Genomic DNA, 17,631 nt, shown 5'->3' on the forward strand with positions numbered 1-17,631 from the left:
GGACACAAGAGTCCATAAAAGAAATGCAGGTTAGCTTGGTGTTAAAAGATGCATTCAGTGCATTATAGTGTTAAACAATCTCAATTTCGAATTACAATGTCCAGCTCTGACTGCATGCTGTAATTCCATTTGGCCACAGCATCAGGACTAACAGCACTTCATAGAATCAGCAAAGTCGAAAGAGACCTTTAGGGTCATCAAGTCAAACCATCCACCCAGAACTATCACTGCAACCCCTAAACCATTAAACCTTATCACCCAGAACCAGATCCAGACACCTTTTGACCACCTCCAGGGGTGGTGACTCCACCAACCCAGGCAACCTATTCCAATGCCTGACAACATTAACAGTGAAAAGAAATTCTGATATCTAATCTGGATCTCCCCTGTCTGAGCTTTAGGCCATCTCCTCTTGTCCTCTCACTGCAGGCCCAGCAGGAGAGACCAAACCCCTCCCCACTACAGCCTCCTTTCAGGGAGTTGTAGAGGGCAGTGAGGTCCCTCCTGAGCTTTCTCCAGGGTAAACAAACCCAGCTGTTCCCCACAGGACATGTTTTCTACATCCTTCATGAGCCTTGTTGCCCTTCACTGGACTCACTCCAGCACCTCAATTTCCCTTTGAAAGTGGGGGGCCCAGAACTGAACACAGCAGTCGACGTGCAGCCTCCCCAGTACCGAGTACAGGGGCAAAATTCCTGCCCTGCTTCTGGTGGCCACACTATTGCTGACACAGGCCAGGTGCCAATTGTCCTTCTTGGCCACCTGGGCACTGCTGGCTCATGTTCAGCACATAATTTATGAACAGCATTCAGATTTTTGCTTTGCTCCTAGGTAGAAGAATCTGGACTAATTGACAGTCTTTGATGTCAGTGATAATCCAGATGGGAAAATTATACTGGGACTAGATTTAGGATTTGGCATCTAACCATGAGAATTTGTAGCCACTGAATGAATTCTGTGAAAACTCGAACTACCTTCCTGTGGCAGAAGTTCTCCACATAATTAACAGACTTACCTAATTTTTAGCACTGCTAATGTAGTGGAGTGCAGAGTTAAGGACAGACTGAAATCATTCCAGATTACTTGAATTGTGTATGATTTATTCACTTTAGGTAGTAGCTGATAAAATGTATTTGTGAGGCCATGACCAATAAAGAACAGAAAACATCCTTTCCAAGGGATTATTCTAAATTGCCAGTATGTGGACTTTTAACATGGAGAACTGTGGTTCTGTAATTCCTGTATCATATTTCCATTTAATCAGAAGAATTGAGATGAGCTCAGTTGATTACAGCTAACATCACCAACATTGTGGGTTTGAGCCCCATATGGGCAATACACTTAAGAGCTGGATTTGATAATCCTTGTGTGTCCCTTCTCAGAATATTCTGTGATTAAACATGACTGACCAATTAAGGCTTGCTGAAGGTACTTTTATTTTCTGATTTACAAAACAACATGCTGTATAAGTCTATAATATATCATTCATGAGGGCCATGGTTAAAATGAAAGTCATAATTTGGTAATTTCTCAATTCAGCCACAAAATGTAACTGTCTCTGTCTAGATCTGTAAAGACTGGACAAGGCAGCCATAAAATACTGGACTAGGTTTCATAAAGCTGTTGTTATTAGCAGAACCCTCTAGTTTCCTATCTTTTAGCTTTAATTGTACTAAAAGAAGAAAGAAACCACAGAAAAATGCACTTTTTACTGCTAAAATGTTTTTACACATTAAAACTGATGTGAGATCGTCTATCAAGATGCACAGTGCCATCCTCTCCCCCTCTACTTCAGCTTTTCACAGATGCTCTTTTGAAAGGGTATTTGATCTTCCAATACTGACTTTAAGTCATGACAAAATATTTTTAAATTACATATTAAAGATATTAACTAATGATACATAATACAGTCACTCACTTTACTAGAAAAATATTTATATGCTGAAAGTGACTGAAGGTATTGGGAAATAGGTAGCAAAAGGGAAAGTAATATAGGCTTGTGTTGGAAAGAGGTACATTAGTACATTAGTATGACTCCAAAACACAAAGGAGAAGTATGAGAACCTAGAAGGAACAGACTAGAACAGGTTCCCTGCTCTGCTTCACTTCCAAAACGTTTTTTTTAAATGCTGCACTGACCTGTATTTGTTTAATTTAAGATTCAAGAGAAGATTAGTTATCCATGGTAGGAGAGGAGAATTTCTGCTTTAAATAAATAAAATTTAAATAAATAAAATTTAAATAAATTCTAGGTTTTCTCATATTCTTAATTCTGATGTTGGCTTGAGTGTTTTAAAAAATATATTTATATATTAAAAAAACCCACCTGTCTTATGACAGCTTCTGGTCCCCTTCTGCCTGTTATGTGAGCATGAATTTCTGTTTGCTTATGATCACTCTTCTTCATTTTCTTCTCTCTGGAACAGACTTGGCTAATAGCTATTCCTGTCTTCTGAAGAAAATCTGCATTATATCCTCAATCTCATGTATTCTTTCCATCATGTAATTGAAACCTTTTAAAAGAATGCTACAGAAGCATTTGTGTTAATCCTTTACTCCTGTAAGTTTCTTCCTATTCAAATTTTGTAGAATTCTTCCAGGATAACTAGATGAATCCCCAGATACTTTATTTCAAACTACATTCCATTTATCTAAGGTCAGGAAGTGTGATGTAGGAAATAATTCCGCATTAACTGAAAGATGAGCTATTTAGGCTGTTGAGTCTTTTCCATTCATAATTTAGCATATTCTTTGTGTCCTGTGGTGCAGCTGTGCTATGCTCACCACAAAGTGACAGTGTCCCTCAGACTTCCCACAGCACTTACAGGCAATTACAGTGCCTGGGTAGTTGACATCTTACAGAGAACTGCATTAAAGTAAGGAATCCCTAGATTAGGTCCACAAAGATCTTTTAAACTACTCTTCCTTTTGATAGGAACTGAAGTAATTTACATTGTCCCTGGTTTTTTTTCATTCCTTTTGCTCAGACTGACTGATCAGTTAAGAATGTCTGAAATATGATATTATCAGACAGAAGAATTTCCAGAGAGATTTGAATTGCCTATTCTTCCACATAAAATGCAGGTCTTCCAATATAGTCCATTACATGTTTATATCATAGAAGAATTAAAACATGTAAACTGCCGATGAAAGTCCATTAAATATGCTTGAACATTATAACATTTTTATTTATCATCAGTTTCTGAAATGACACAATTACTGGGCAAGAATTCAGTATGCATGTACTTTATTTCAAAAGAATGCTCTGAAGTGCTCATTTTTAGAGTTCTATGTTTATTACAATTACAAGATGAATGATGAAAGCTTTTCCACCCAGAAACATTTCCTTGTTTCAGCCTGTTAAGCAAAGAACTTGTAGATATTGTGGAAAACACTATGACCTCAACAACCAATACACAATTCAAACAAGACAATGTATCATAGATAGCAGTAGCATGTATTATATTTTCTATATAAGATGGTTTTGTGGAACCTGGATGTTGGGCAAATACTTCTTGCAGATAATAATCAAACATCACAACACAGCTACTTGTACAGGATTATCCCAAAGACATTCTCAAAAGAACAATTATATTGGGCGACTAAATCACTAAATTTACAATTCTCTCTAACAGCACTTAGGTGGCAAATTTAAGACCTAAGTCCTTAAAAATGCCAGATGATTTGTGTTACCCACATAAACTGCCCTCACATCTGTCTTACTACACAGTAATAATTATTAAGATCTGTGTTAGAACCAATGTAATTTGCAATATATGCCTAGAATAAATATTTATTAATACAAACTAATCAAAGGTATGGGCTTTCCTATGTACATGCAATAAGATAACATTTAAAAAGTAGAAAGCTGTACATTTTACAGGTTTTCAAATATATTCTCACTTAACTTGATGTTATTTCAAATTGGAATACAACGTATTTGCACAAATATTTTCAAAGATGGGAGTTCACATGAAAGACAAAAGCAAAGTACAAGGTACAGTACATCACAGCACCCTTGCACAGCTATCCCATTTTAGAGATGGCAGGTGCTGAGAGAGGACACAAACTCTGATTTACTGGGAGCTGACATCACTCAGCTCCAGGTCCATACCCAGTCTAGTCCCCAGCCTGCCTTCCTGAACTCTGGTGGCTGCCAAAGCAGAAATTAGTTTTCTCCTGCAGGACATTCTGACCAGAAGCTTCTCTGAGTGGAGATTCTTTTGGGTTGGTGTTGCAATCTTCTCCCTACAACAGGTTGGCATTATTTTATTTACCATGGGATGAACAGCCAGCTAACTCGGCTGACTGGCACTGGGCAGGAACAGTATGCTTCTAATTAACATTGTTCCTCTTCAGCTTCTGTTCAACACAGCTGCAACTTATCCTCTGTTTCTACCATAGCACACTGCTATCACAAGTTGAGCTGCTACATTTTGTGAGCTGTCCCAAACCCCTCAAGTAGACTCCACCGCATAGCAAATGTAGCTCTAAGTACTAATGTGTCTTTATGTAGTGCACTGAATATGCTTACACCTTGCTAGAAACTGGTGAAAATAATTATCAATATTCTATGAATTTTGAAAACTCTATCACTTGCCTACAAAGTAATTGTAGTAGTGAACAACTACTGTTTACGTAGTATTTTCTTATATTTTGGTTCAGAGATAGAGATAATTTTTGTTCCCTAACTACACCTGTTCATAAGCAATGAAGGGCAAGAAAGGAGACATTAATGATACGGAAGCTCTGAAAGGCCTGACAAATAAAGCAATGCTGCTTAAGAACATTTGTTTGATTTGTTCTTAAGAACATTGTTTTCTAAGACAATATCACAAATACTGTGAAGGCCAAAGGGAGTACTAAATGTTCTCTGGGAAAAATAATATAGTTGCATAGGTGAAAAGTTGGTCCCATGGTACCTGAATGCAGCATTCCTATCCATCAGGATGAGAACTGGATTCTTGAAGGGATGTAGATGTGATCTCTTTAATGGAATCCTGTGTTTCAACACAGTTGGAAATGTGCATCATTCTCATACAGAACTCAACTGAATACTTTTTTTTCCTACTTCCAAAACATAAACTGTTAATGCTCTTAATGCTGCAAAAGTATTTCAAGCTAATAATGAAAGATAATTTATACCTCCATGAACATATAAGCAAATGCTGAGCTCTGCTTACATAAGCAATCCCCACTGACCATGATAATTACTGGTTCTATGTTTCCAGTCTCTTGTATGTATAAGTATTTGCTAGAGTGAGGAACTCTTAATATATATAAATGAATTATCGACTATTTATGTAAAAAGTATGCTTCTCTTTTTACTTACATGTAAAATTAAAGAGGAGACACTGCATACCAGTTACTAACTTTTTGATCAGATGGTTTATGAAATGCTGGTCAGTGAAAGTCAATCAGTCACCTTAATGTTAGAAAATACATCTTTAGGACAAACGACAGAGTGAGAGACATAGAAGGTTGAAAGCATAGAAGCAAACCCTCATAACTACTAAGAAATCTCTATTACTGGATGACCAGATTGAATCATCATTTAGATAGGTGTCATCAAAGTTCACAATCTTGAAGTCCTTCTTAAGGTACATCGCATTCAGTTCGTTTAGTGTTCGAGCAAAGGTATATTTAGATGCACAACTATATGCTTCCATATTGTAGACTTTGTTGAAATGCATATCAAAATATGGATTATCCTAAAAATAAAAAAAAAAAAAAATAGAGAGAGAATGAAATTACTACACGCATTACAGTGTTAGAATTGCAGTCTGTTGTTCTCTGCCCAGCTACCTGCAGGGCTTTTTCTCAGTATAATGTGCTCTAAAGAACTTCACATACCTCTGTTATTCATCTTGAACAGTCTTTTAAAACTTTAAAAAGTAGCAGCTGTAATTCTTTGTCATTGGGATTTTTTCTGAGTAAAACTTTCTACATTTGCTCAAGCAATACACTGTATTTTATTTGGATTGTACAATCTCGTTTTGAACTGAATCAATTTGTTACGTTGCCTAAAACACAGTATATGAAAAGCACTTGCCTTGTACTATAACTGTCTATGTCTGTGGGAGAAGTATATTGATTGCTCTTCATGCCTCAGTTGTATTTCTTTGTGCTTTCTGGCTCTTTGACACAATTAATCCTAGCAGCAGATAAATTCTTTTAAATTCTACGGATATGAATACCTATTATGAATATTTATAGCAGTGTTAATTACCCCATGAGTCTGAGGTTCATTTAGGCTTCTCTTTAATCAAAAATGAGACAGATTTTGATCATCCCAGTTGTGAAAGGCTGAATAATTTCTGAAGAATATTTTAGCACAACACTTCAGAAGAAAGTCTCCATAAAAATGTTCAATGAAATTTTGTTTTCAAATACGCTCTAAAATCTATTACATTAACTGCAGTTTACACTGGAAGATGCAGATGGAGAACTTTGTTACCAGTTATGATGACCAAATTAGAAAACACCCAGCTTCTGCCTCAGATCTCAATCAGAGAGATGAAGGCTATTATAATAAACTAACAAACAAAAAAATCTTGCCTTCCTCTTCCCCTCCAACAGTACAAATGTGATGTGGAGCCTCTCACATGCAATAAAGCCAAAATTCCTTAGTAGCATAACTGTTTTCCAGACAATACATTTTAAGACTTGTATCCCAACTTGCAAAACAAGAAAAATATTCTCTATGTACATCATCCACACATAATGTAACACTTACTGTATCTGCTTCTTTTCCATCAATCATCTCAAGATCTTTCAAAAACCACTTTTCAACTATTTCATATTTCTCCTCTCGGTCCACTCGCCAATGTTTAACCATACATATTTCTACTTCTTTACTTTTAGTTACTGCAAGAAAAAAGTAGTTTAGATATGTAAGTACTTCTCAAAGCTGCAATAATTAAACCATGACAGGCAGGGCTGTATAGGGCTATAATGGACTTGATAGCTTTATTTTGCACATATTTAGGAATAGTGCAGTGTTGTCAGTCTATGAAACCTGTCAGATTTTAGTAGATTTAGGATTTACCTTGCCCACCCTGTGAAGAAAGAGTCTTCTCTGTTCAAAAGCCTTTCATGTGAATTCACTAACACTTCAGTGAAATCCTCATTCTGCCACTGGGTCTGCATCATCCTACTTACTTCAAGAGGGAGACTTTTTGGGGTGCTGCAGTTAGAAAATTGCAAAACCTCTATCAAGGTTCTGTTACAGGACTTGTGCTATACTTTCCAGTCTGTGAATGAAGTTCTCTAATGAAGCCAACACCTTTTTTAAGTAAAACTCCCTATATAATATGTAAATGAAATTAACATTGACATTTTTTCTTAAAGCTTCAAGTTGTCCAGTGCTAAATTTAAAGAAATCAGTATTTTCCAACTTAGGCAGGAAATTAGATTAAAAAGAGCATGAAGATTCTCTTTGCAATAACTAACTACCATTATTAATTGATTACCTTGAGTGCTGAGGAGGAGCCTGGATTTCTGTAACAGACCATTATGAGTGTGAAAAGTACCAGAGCTTGAACAATCTCCTGCACATCAGCTGCTGATGGCTGCAGGGCAGGCCACATTCCCAAGCTATCTGGTAGCCCAAGTTATGGTCAAGAAGCCACCTACACCTGGCAGGAGCATTTAGACTTCACAGCACAAGGCTAGGAACACAGGAGCAAAATGCTTTTATTTCTAAATACTGCCTGAATTTTTGAAGTCCCATTTTGAAACTTTATCAGTTTTACCTTCCTCCTGTTAAAAAATCTCTTCTTCTCACCTGTTTATAAGAAAATGGTTATGAAATAACAACAAAGTATATATGTTGGTGATACTCCTTCTTGCCATTGCAAAGAAAAACAGTGGAAAATATAAAAAATGATCATAATTTCTCTCAGCTTATAGCTTCCTGGTCCTATGAATCATAGTTACTCAATCATTTTTAACCAAAAGGCTACAACTGTGTTATCTTCCATGGAAAAATTACAATGGATTTCATTTGCAAGAAAATCTAGAAGATTAATCCTAGGAAGTCCTCTTCATACTTTCAGTTTCACCCATTTTGTTTGCTGGTTTGCTAGTTTGTACGGGAATATGTTGTAACTCCCTCAGAGATAAAACTAAAGGAAGCAAGCCCAAGCCCCTAGTCCTCTCAAAAATACAAAGGGATGTCTTAGGGGCCCCCAGCTCCCCACACTGCCACTGCTCCACCCCTCTGACAACAGAAATCCTATCACATAAGGACAGAGCACAGGTGAACTCAGACGTTTGGGTGGGCTACTTTCAGTTAAGGAAAAAAAAATAATTTTCCTGCATTTTACATACTGCTTGATCTTGCACTCAGTTAAAAGAGGCAAAAAATTCATATTATTTTTATAGAGAGCATGAGCTCAGATCTACCATGTCATTCTATTAGGCACTAAAAGCTTTGCTTGAGGAGGGCACAGCTACAGCAATACCCTCATGGGGGACAAAGTATTTCTTAAAGCCTTTCATGGGCTAAACACCTTTTCCAATGTCTCTGTAGGAGGATAAAATATTCTCCCCACCATTCTTTCTTGGGTACATCAATACTGGGTTGTGAAAAATCCCAGAACGGGGTTGCATTTCAGTTCTGTGTTCTTCCAGGGTTTATAATCTGTTTTGTGAAAGGATACTGTCACCTCGGTGTAAGAACTGGGACTTGCTGTTGTGAAAAGGAAAGGAAATAGTGTTGGCCATATCGCAAAAAAAAAAGACTGCTCAGTTACTCACAACAGGATTTTTTTATAACACACATTTCAAAAGGAATAGACCTCTGAAGTTTTGCCTATAATTTGACTGATTTTTTTCTTTTTTTTAATGGTAATTTGAAATAAACAGAAACACACAGAGGTTGCATTTGCATGGATAAGATTTTAGATAACGTGTTTTGCTCCTACAGAATCACCACAGAAGACAGTAGTTGCTGGCAGCTGGATGCAACCCATCTTTCAGAATCAGATTTCCACTCTACTCACCGCTTACTCGACTGTGCCTGAATATATTAAGAGAGTTTAATATTGATAGTGGAGAGATCCTACTCTTAATACTCTACATGAGTTTTCCTTTATGTCTTTAGAGACTTCCAATCTGATTAGAGGCTTATGTAATGGTGTGTTCTCCTCTACCTGAAAAAGAAATTTTTAGTAAATTTTTAGTAAAGACTTTAAAGGTGCATAATGTTATTTCTCCTTTTTGGATGTTTCACAACAGTGAACTGCCTATAGATCTCCAACATGCAACTAAAAATACTTCTACTGATAGTTTCATAAACTATGAATGAGATTGGCATTTCTTTATGTTTAGAAGCCCTACGATACTCAGGAATTAATTCCTTAAAACTATTTTTACAGTTCTAACATACAATGCTTGTTCTACTAAAATTAAAGGATTACGGGGAACATAGCTGGCTCAGAGTTTCCAATAATCAGTAAAACAGCTCATGTATTCTAAGGACTTCAGTTGTTTAGAAAAGATAATGAACATAGAATACTGGATGCCATCTAGGTCTCAAGTACACACATTATTTCTACAGATTCTATGTATTTGGAACCTGAAGAGGAAACAGACTGAAAGAATCATTCACTTCAACCTAACTGCTTACAGATGACATTTCTCCTTTTAGTATTTTTCAGTGGTTTGAAATAATTATTCAAAAGCCCCACACAGACAAAAACACACACACAAACCAGCTTTTCTGAAACCTATATGAAATAGATGATTCACTTGAAAAGAAATTTAGAAAATAGCCACATAATTACCACTTAAAGCAATCTTGTTCTAATCGAAGTTTGTGCTAATTACTAACTCCAATGTGTATTTATTTAAAGCACAAGTCTAATTTGTTGTTCAAAGTGTAATAGGGACAAAATGCCGAACATTAGACCAAGACGAAGGATACTGCAAAAAAATTATAAATGTTTCCTGCAATGTTAATGCACTGTTCAGTTTTCTGTAGAAACCTGATTAAGAACTACTGTAAGGGTTTGCTCTTTCCAGAGCAGTTCAGGCGCTCGCAGCACTGCCACGGCCAGAGCGCTGCCGCAGCTGCGGGGCAGATGCCGCTATTCTCCGCTGCTGTCCAAACCGGAGCCGCTGGGAACGAGAACCGGGACACAACGCCGTTTTGGGGGCTGCTGGCGCTGCGGGAGCAGCGAGCTGCGCTCCGTTCTCCGCCGAGGGGACGGGCCGGCAGCGCTGAGCCCCGGCTCCGCTCCCCGCATCCCCCCGCTCCCACCTCCCCTCGCAGAGCCGCCGGAGCCCGGCCCCGCCCGGCGGCTGTCCCGTACCTGCGGCGCACAGGTAGTAGCGCTGGGCGCCCGCGCCCTCCACCTCGATGAACTCGTGCAGCCTCTGCCGCCGGGGGCCGAACAGCCTCTTGGTCAGGTCCTCCTTCACCAGCGAGGACATGGCACCCGCGGAGCCGCTCAGCGCCGGGCAGCGGCCCCCCGCGCCCCGCAGCCGCCACGGGGCACCACGGCGGGGGCTGCGCTCCGGCCGCGCACGGCCGCGGAGCGCGGGGCAGGCATGGCCGGCTCCGAGCCCGCTCCCTCCCGGACACTTCCCTCCGCCCCGGGCAGCCGCCGTTAAAACTTGGGCCGCCGGCGCCGGGAGAGGCCGGGCCGCGGATCTCCCCGCCCTCCGTGCGGCAGCGGGGCGCTCCCAGCGCCGGGCCCGGTACCGGCCGCACGGCCAAGTCCCGGAGCTGCCTCGGGACCCCGCCCGAGCTGGCCCCCGGCCGGAGGAGGGGACAACGAGCAGGGAAGGACCAAAGCAATCACACTAGAGGCGATTTACAAAAAAAAAGAGCTGTCAACGCTATTTTTTTATCGGTAGATGAAAGGGCTGAAAATTTATAAAGGAATTAGCTAGCATTATGGCTGTCACCAATGTTCCTCCAGTAATAGCTTTTTGGCTATTAATAGCGTTAAGGAGAAAATTACCTTATGCCATTCCTTATAAACAGAAAGTGAACTCACTTCCAGAAGAGTCGTCAGAGGGCAGGTGCAGCCTGGGCACCATCCCCAGAATGTTTGCACGTGTGAGAAGTCTTTCATATTAGACATACAAATTTGCAGAAATTTTGGTTGTTTCTGGCATTCTGCAGGTGTGTGGGTGAAGTTGCTGGAGTTGGGTGCTCTTCATTCCAGTGTCCATGGCAGCCTGTGTTAGAGTTTTGGCCTTTGGACTAGTTTCTGGCTGCTTATAGAAGTTTGGCTCTCCTCTTTTAGTTCTTATCTTCAACCTTAGTATATCTGAATACCTTACTGAGTTTTTCATTCTTGTGATCTCAATGGAACATAGAAAGAAATGTTATCTTGGAATGAAACTGAGTGCTAAAGTGAAGGCAAGATTTAGAATCTGTGAATTTTTAAAAAATTGGCAATATTAGGATAATTTAGTTACATAGGTCTACATGGTGCTTTCATGATGTGAAGCAAAATGGAATCAAGTAAAATGATGTAAAGTTAGAGAGAACCATTCTCTGCTATAGGTACTAAGCATATTGGGTTGACAAGTGGGAAAGGGTTGAAAAAAATAGGTTTTGATTTATTATGCTTTCTTTTGGTCCTAAACTGTATTTGGAAACACAGTTGTGATTTTTAGATATATAGATTAATTTCCATCTCTGATTTGGGAGAGTAAAGTTACTCTAAGCTGTAGTTTTGTAAGTATGGGGCTTAGGGATACATTTAATCTCGTAGCTCTAAATCCTTATTTTAGGAAAAGAGCAAGATGCTCTCTTCCAGATCAAGACATCTGCATATCAGGAAAATGCCTTCTTATGGAGACTTTCCAGAGGATATCTGAGGCACAGGGATGCTGAGGTTTCTGCCCACAGTTTTGATGACTTGTCCATGCCTTGAATATGAGACTGCTGTACAAATTGGCTTGCACTTCACTGTCGCTCTCTGTCGGTCAGATGTTGGCAGAATTGTCAAGGCTGATACCCCAGGCTTCAGTTCATCACCACCAGCGTTAACAGTGCCATGGGTGGAGGTTTCAGTGCTCATAGTCAGACTCCTCATTAGGAAGCTAATTTTGGCTCTGCCAGTCTGTAGCTCATGTTGCATCTCAGATTCTTCAATACTTTTTTTCAGTTCTGAAGCAACAAAAGTACACACAAAAATACCTTCAGAAAAATACTTGTAGCTCTGGAATAATTTTCAATCAGATTTCCCCTTATTAAAGATTTGGCTGATATCAGAGAAACTACCTGGAGGGCAAGTGAGGTATCACTGGCATCTTGATGGAGCTAAGACAGAAGTGGTGCATAGATCTGATCTCTCTTGAATCAGATTTTCATTTTTTCACAATTTGATCATACTGTGAGTTTCCACAAGAATGTTTTGAGGGATGTATTGATATTCTTCTACAATATCCTTTGTTGTATTCTCAAATGCTGCATTAAGCAACCCCTCTGAGTATATGGGTAGAAAGGTGCAATGATGGTTTTAATGGGTAATGTTTTCATAGGAAACACAACAATTTATAATTGACTATTGCTCTTGATTCTTTTGATTCTTTATTTGCCCATCCTCTGTTACAACATAGCAGATTTCAGATCCACCTTAGCTGCGATATAAGTATATATATTATGAGTATAAGCCCAAATACTAAAGGTCTGAAAGGCAACATCTGAGCTGTAACTCACACAGCCAGCAAGGATACACTAACTGTGGACCAGGAACTACTTACGGGACACCCAGCATCCCAGCCAGCCATCCCCACCTCAGATAATACCACCCCTGAATGAGGGTCTTATAGACATAAATCAAAACAAACTAAATTAATTGTTACAAGGACCACAAAGGAATTTCCATCCACATTTAACTGGGATTTACGCATAACTGCCAAATAAATGAATTACAGATGATTGTGAAAGCCACACAACCCCTAACCCAGGCTCACAGTGGTATACAAAGGAAGCAGTAGTCACTGGGGAACTGTCTTAGATTCTTCTGCTAAATATTAATTATTTCTTTAGCTTTTTCCTTTTTCCCTTGCAATTTTTTCCCATGTCCAAATACGGTTTATGATTGGGCATTAGTATATGCATGTAGCGTGATTATTTGAGGCTTGATCCAAAAGGCATTAAGTCAATAGCAAAATTTTCTTTGATTCTGGTGGGCTTCAGAGTAGTCATTACAGGCACAGTAGAATAGCTACGATGTTTAGGTGGGACTTCACCATGATCTGCATGTTGAAGCCCTCCAGAAGATGTACATTTGATCTTTCTCTTAGTTCTTGGCATACCTTACAAAGTAGTGATTGCTGGAAGCATCTTTCCCATTGTTCCTTGTTTGACAATGTCAAAAAACAATGTGAAGGAAAATGCAACATGAAGAATAATTTCTCAGAGCTGCAAAGAATCCCTATAGACTGAAAAATATAATGTAGAATAGGCTTTACTTTCCAATGGCTGTTGTTGCTCTTTGAGATTTCAGCCAGGTACAGTTTTCTCTGTTAACAACTGGTTTATTTTACACTATTAAATATTCTTCATGGCTTTGAGTCTCCAGACCACTTTTTTAACATCACACATGAGATTTTAGAGTGTAAACCAGAAATTACGGATGACATTCTACAGTGACCTAGCTGTACACATCAGTTTCAAAAGCTGACTTCAGAAAGCTAGTTCTGAATGATCATAATTTTTTCCCTGTGATTTACTAATGATTTTTTTTTCAGATCTCTTTCCCAACTGGCATTTATAGAGGATCTGGCTCCTAATTATGGCTAGTTATTCCCATGGTTTTGTAGCTATGCCAGTAAACTCAGACCTCTGTGCAGTGAAGCATAAACTTAGTGGTGTTGTCCTGAAAACTCTTTGAAGCAGCAGAAGTAGCAGAGTTTCATGCAGAAATGCTATTCAGTAAGCAACTGCTTGAGACACTCAGTTTTAAAATAGAACCATAGAAATACATTAAGTAGAAGACATCAGTTGGTTAAAATGTTCTTGCAGAGCTGCTTCTCTCCCAAATGTTTTGGGGAGCCCATTAAGAGTCTTGTACCAATGCCAGGATATTTGGGTGCTCAAACAGACAATGACTCAAGATTTCATCAGTTCTGGTAAAGAACATTAAACCCCAAATATGGCTGGTGTCTCTAACAGTATGATGTAATTACTTGGTTTTAAAAAGCAGTACTGTACTCTTTTCTAGGAAGAAAGTAGGTAAAAGAGTTTATTCTTGATTTTATTTAACTGAAGCTCAAATTTCTCAGGTTTATATTGACTTTATACTGGTTTATCATTTTCAAAATGTCATCATGATTGTCACTGGGATAAATGATCCCACACCATGCCAACATCCCATCCAAAATTTTTTTCTTTCAACAGAAAATAAACATGTCCTTCATAGCATAGTAACCAGATGCTGGTTTATTGATGGAGTCTGAAAGCATATTTTGAAACATAACACAAAGGTACGAAGTATCCAACTCTTCTATGAAAAATTTACACATGTTGAATTTTACACACATATGAACTAAAAATTAGGGCTGTAAGTAAATTAACTTAAATAATAAGACCTTAATTTCCTGTTCAGCAGAGCACCTAATAATACTTTGATGAATTGCAGCCACATTTAATTAACAGCATGAAATCCTGGCATGATGGATTCAGCACTCTGTTAATTAAATATAACCCATTAAATATCATACACTTTTCTTTGTGGAGGTAAAACCATAAAGATAAGAATAAATAAAAAAAAAAAAGAAAAGGAAAAAAAGTTAAATCCTATGAGTTTCTAGGTGTACAAATGGCCATTCATCTTCTGACAGCTGTAAGCTTTTGAAATTTTAGTTCAGGATTTTGACAGCTGTGGCAAGTTCTATAAAAATATGGAGGAGAACACACAGTAGAGAGTTACATTGATCAAGAAGCCAAGAAGTATCTTGATAATACATTAGAAGTAAATTAGGTTGTGATGCCAATCACAACGTCCTTTTATGTTCTCATTTTCTTGTAAATTTTTTAATAAATGGATTCTTTCTTCCAGAGTTACCCAGAGAAACTTTAACAGATATTCTGTCAAAAGCCTCTTTATACTTTTTAATAATGATTTTCATCTCTACCTCTGTAGTTGCAAGTAGTAAATTTCATTTGTCTTGGCACAAGAACCATTCTCTTCCCTCATGAAAATTGAACATTATTATTAATGTAGATAGTCAATTACTTCAGATTAATGTGGATTTATATTTTAAATCAATACATCAACGTGATGCAAAGCACTCTTAAAACACTATAAGCTTCTGATGGATATCTAATCCATTTTTTAAAAATTCATAGAGTCGGGAATCTATACAACTGCATAATTTGTGTGGATATTGTATTTAGGCCATGAGCGCATAGTTGACAGTTGTGTGGCTTAAAATATGTTTTTTTCTATATAGATCTTTGTAAGTTCTTATCCGGTCAGTTACTCAAAAATGTTAACGTCAAATACATTAAGAGAAGAAATAAAATACAAAAATGTTGAAAGTAATTTTAATTCGTTGTGGAACAGTACTAATAAAAGAATGGTGGACACATCTCCAAATGCTTTCAGAGGTCACTACTGTTGTCAAAGAGGTCAACTGGTCAATTATAAAATACAGAGTTTAGTACAAGGATAATTAATGCAGGTGTAATGACATTAATGCAAATGTATGAGCATTTGCGAATTGTATAATCTGACTTTAAACAAGTTTCTAGCTTCCTCTTCCTAGAGTGTTTAAATGAAGATAAATAGCCATTCTGAACTGTCCAGTTAAGTGGAGTCCTGCACATGGAAGAGACTACTCGAAGATGAAGCTGTTCACAGGACTAGTAGACCATTTACCTTTCTCATAGCAGGAGCAACTTGATTTAGCTCATTGATCTGGTCTGCTCCTAACCAGGGCCACAACTTCTCTAGTCTAATAAAGTCTAATTTCTTGCATACCAAACTTCAGCACTTAAAGATTTCTAACTCTCTGTTTGCTTTACCCAGTAGATATTCTTGAAACTCTCTGAGTGCATAAACTGAGGAAGATTTGATGCAGAGTATTTTAAAAACAGAATAGGTGTCCAGGCCAAAATTCTGCTTTTTATGACTTGTGAAAGTTATATGTTTATATGAACGTTTATAACTTGTTAAAGTTTGGTGTTGAAAACTTGGATTAATTTTCTTTTTTTCTTGGTCTTCTTTCAATTCTTATATTTCACTCCAGAACTGAAAACAAAAAACTAAAATTACATATTGCTGTAAGATCAATAAAATAAAACTGAGGTGCTTCATAACTTTTTTTTTGTCTGAAATTTGAGTTAAAACTATAGAATATTGCATAATGAGAAGATTCTTTCAATTGCACTGTTTAGTGGATCCAAACTGATTTTGTTTTCATATTTTGGTAAATTTTTCCAATAGCCTGGAAGAGTAAAAGTACTGATAAAAAGTACTTTTACTGAGTAAAAGTATCAAATATATCTGCCCTCCCACCCCAATGATTCAAGCATATTGCAACAGGTTAATGAATTTTTATTATGTCTGCCAAACATAAAAACATTTCAGAAGCAAGCCCTTTTACTTAACTAATGAAATAATTATTCTGCAATAAATTAAACCTGTTTTCCAAAGAATTTCTGCCTATGGGTGGTTGATTTTGTAGCAGAGTTCCATTATGGCTATGGGAGACCTACTCCCTGCTTGGACATCAGACAAAGCTGGTGAGGGCTGCTGTGAATACCTAACCACAGAAGAAGTTTTGGTCATAATCAATGTCTTTTGGACACCAGAGAGTCCACATTACCCCAGCATCAGTTTCTTCTGGAGTGAGTGCTTTGATAGAGCATGGACTCCTGCTGAAGAACTGGTCTGGGTGTGCCCTCTCTTGTGTGGCCTTTTGAATGTCTATCAATAGCATTAATCAAGAAGTGGGGAAATTGGGTGTGTGGCAATAATGATTGCATTGCATGTGTGCCTTTTGTGCAATTGCCTTTTGTAAAAAAGTTTTCTAGGCTAAAATGTTGCAGATGATTATGATGGTTTAAATTATAAATGTACATTTTAAATAATGTACACATAGCAACAAGTATGCCACTGCTTTCCTTGAAATGCACATTTATTTTCATTGCTTTGCTTTGCTCCTCTTTTCTCCAGCTGCTTACCCTTGAAGCAAATGAATAATCCCATTGGATTAACTGTTCTCATTTAAAACAAAGTACATACATAAATATGTTTTGAAGCATTTTCCTTTCATTCAAATAAGAACTCTTTGTACTGCTTTTCTTTTTATTAGATTCACTACCCAGGAGTGCCCTGGGCAAAGTTCAGTTTAGGCTGTCTCATGTTGGAAGAGCTCTGCTACTCAAGGCCAGTGATTATTTTACAGGTAACCTTGTTGTCTATTTATTCTCCACAGTAAGAGTAAACAAGAAGAGTAGCTCTGATACCAAGGAGATAAAGCAGTCATATTAAGCCAAAAGGGAGAGTTTTCCCTGCTTTTCAATATCCTGCCTTGACTCTGGAGTAGTGGTAAAGAAAGTGGAGTATCGGTTGGAGAATCCAGGCTGCTCCTATGCAAGAGGTCTTTCCTAAAATCAGCTGGATCCTGGTAATCAATACCTTAGGGACATTCTAA

General features: G+C 38.1%; 1 protein-coding gene across 6 annotated transcripts; it reads right to left on the reverse strand.

The window, feature by feature from the left end:
- Nucleotides 1-3,230: 3,230 nt before the first annotated feature.
- Nucleotides 3,231-10,719, reverse strand: EXOC1L (exocyst complex component 1 like). 6 transcript variants are annotated; one of them, XM_033513850.1, is made up of 5 exons: nt 10,317-10,403; nt 9,006-9,155; nt 7,049-7,186; nt 6,737-6,867; nt 3,231-5,711 (listed from the first exon to the last, which is right to left on the reverse strand). In XM_033513850.1, exons 4-5 carry the CDS (start codon nt 6,836-6,838, stop codon nt 5,448-5,450), a joined length of 366 nt encoding a protein of 121 aa, XP_033369741.1. In that variant the 5' UTR covers nt 6,839-6,867; nt 7,049-7,186; nt 9,006-9,155; nt 10,317-10,403; the 3' UTR covers nt 3,231-5,447. The 6 variants fall into 6 exon arrangements, with proteins under 6 accessions (XP_033369741.1, XP_033369742.1, XP_033369740.1 ...); XM_033513851.1 differs by lacking the exon at nt 9,006-9,155 and having other exon boundaries at nt 10,317-10,396; XM_033513849.1 differs by lacking the exon at nt 10,317-10,403 and having other exon boundaries at nt 9,006-10,218.
- Nucleotides 10,720-17,631: the final 6,912 nt, after the last annotated feature.

Source organism: Parus major, chromosome 4 (genome assembly GCF_001522545.3).
Source record: "Parus major isolate Abel chromosome 4, Parus_major1.1, whole genome shotgun sequence".
In the NCBI taxonomy this organism is placed as follows: Eukaryota; Metazoa; Chordata; class Aves; order Passeriformes; family Paridae; genus Parus; species Parus major.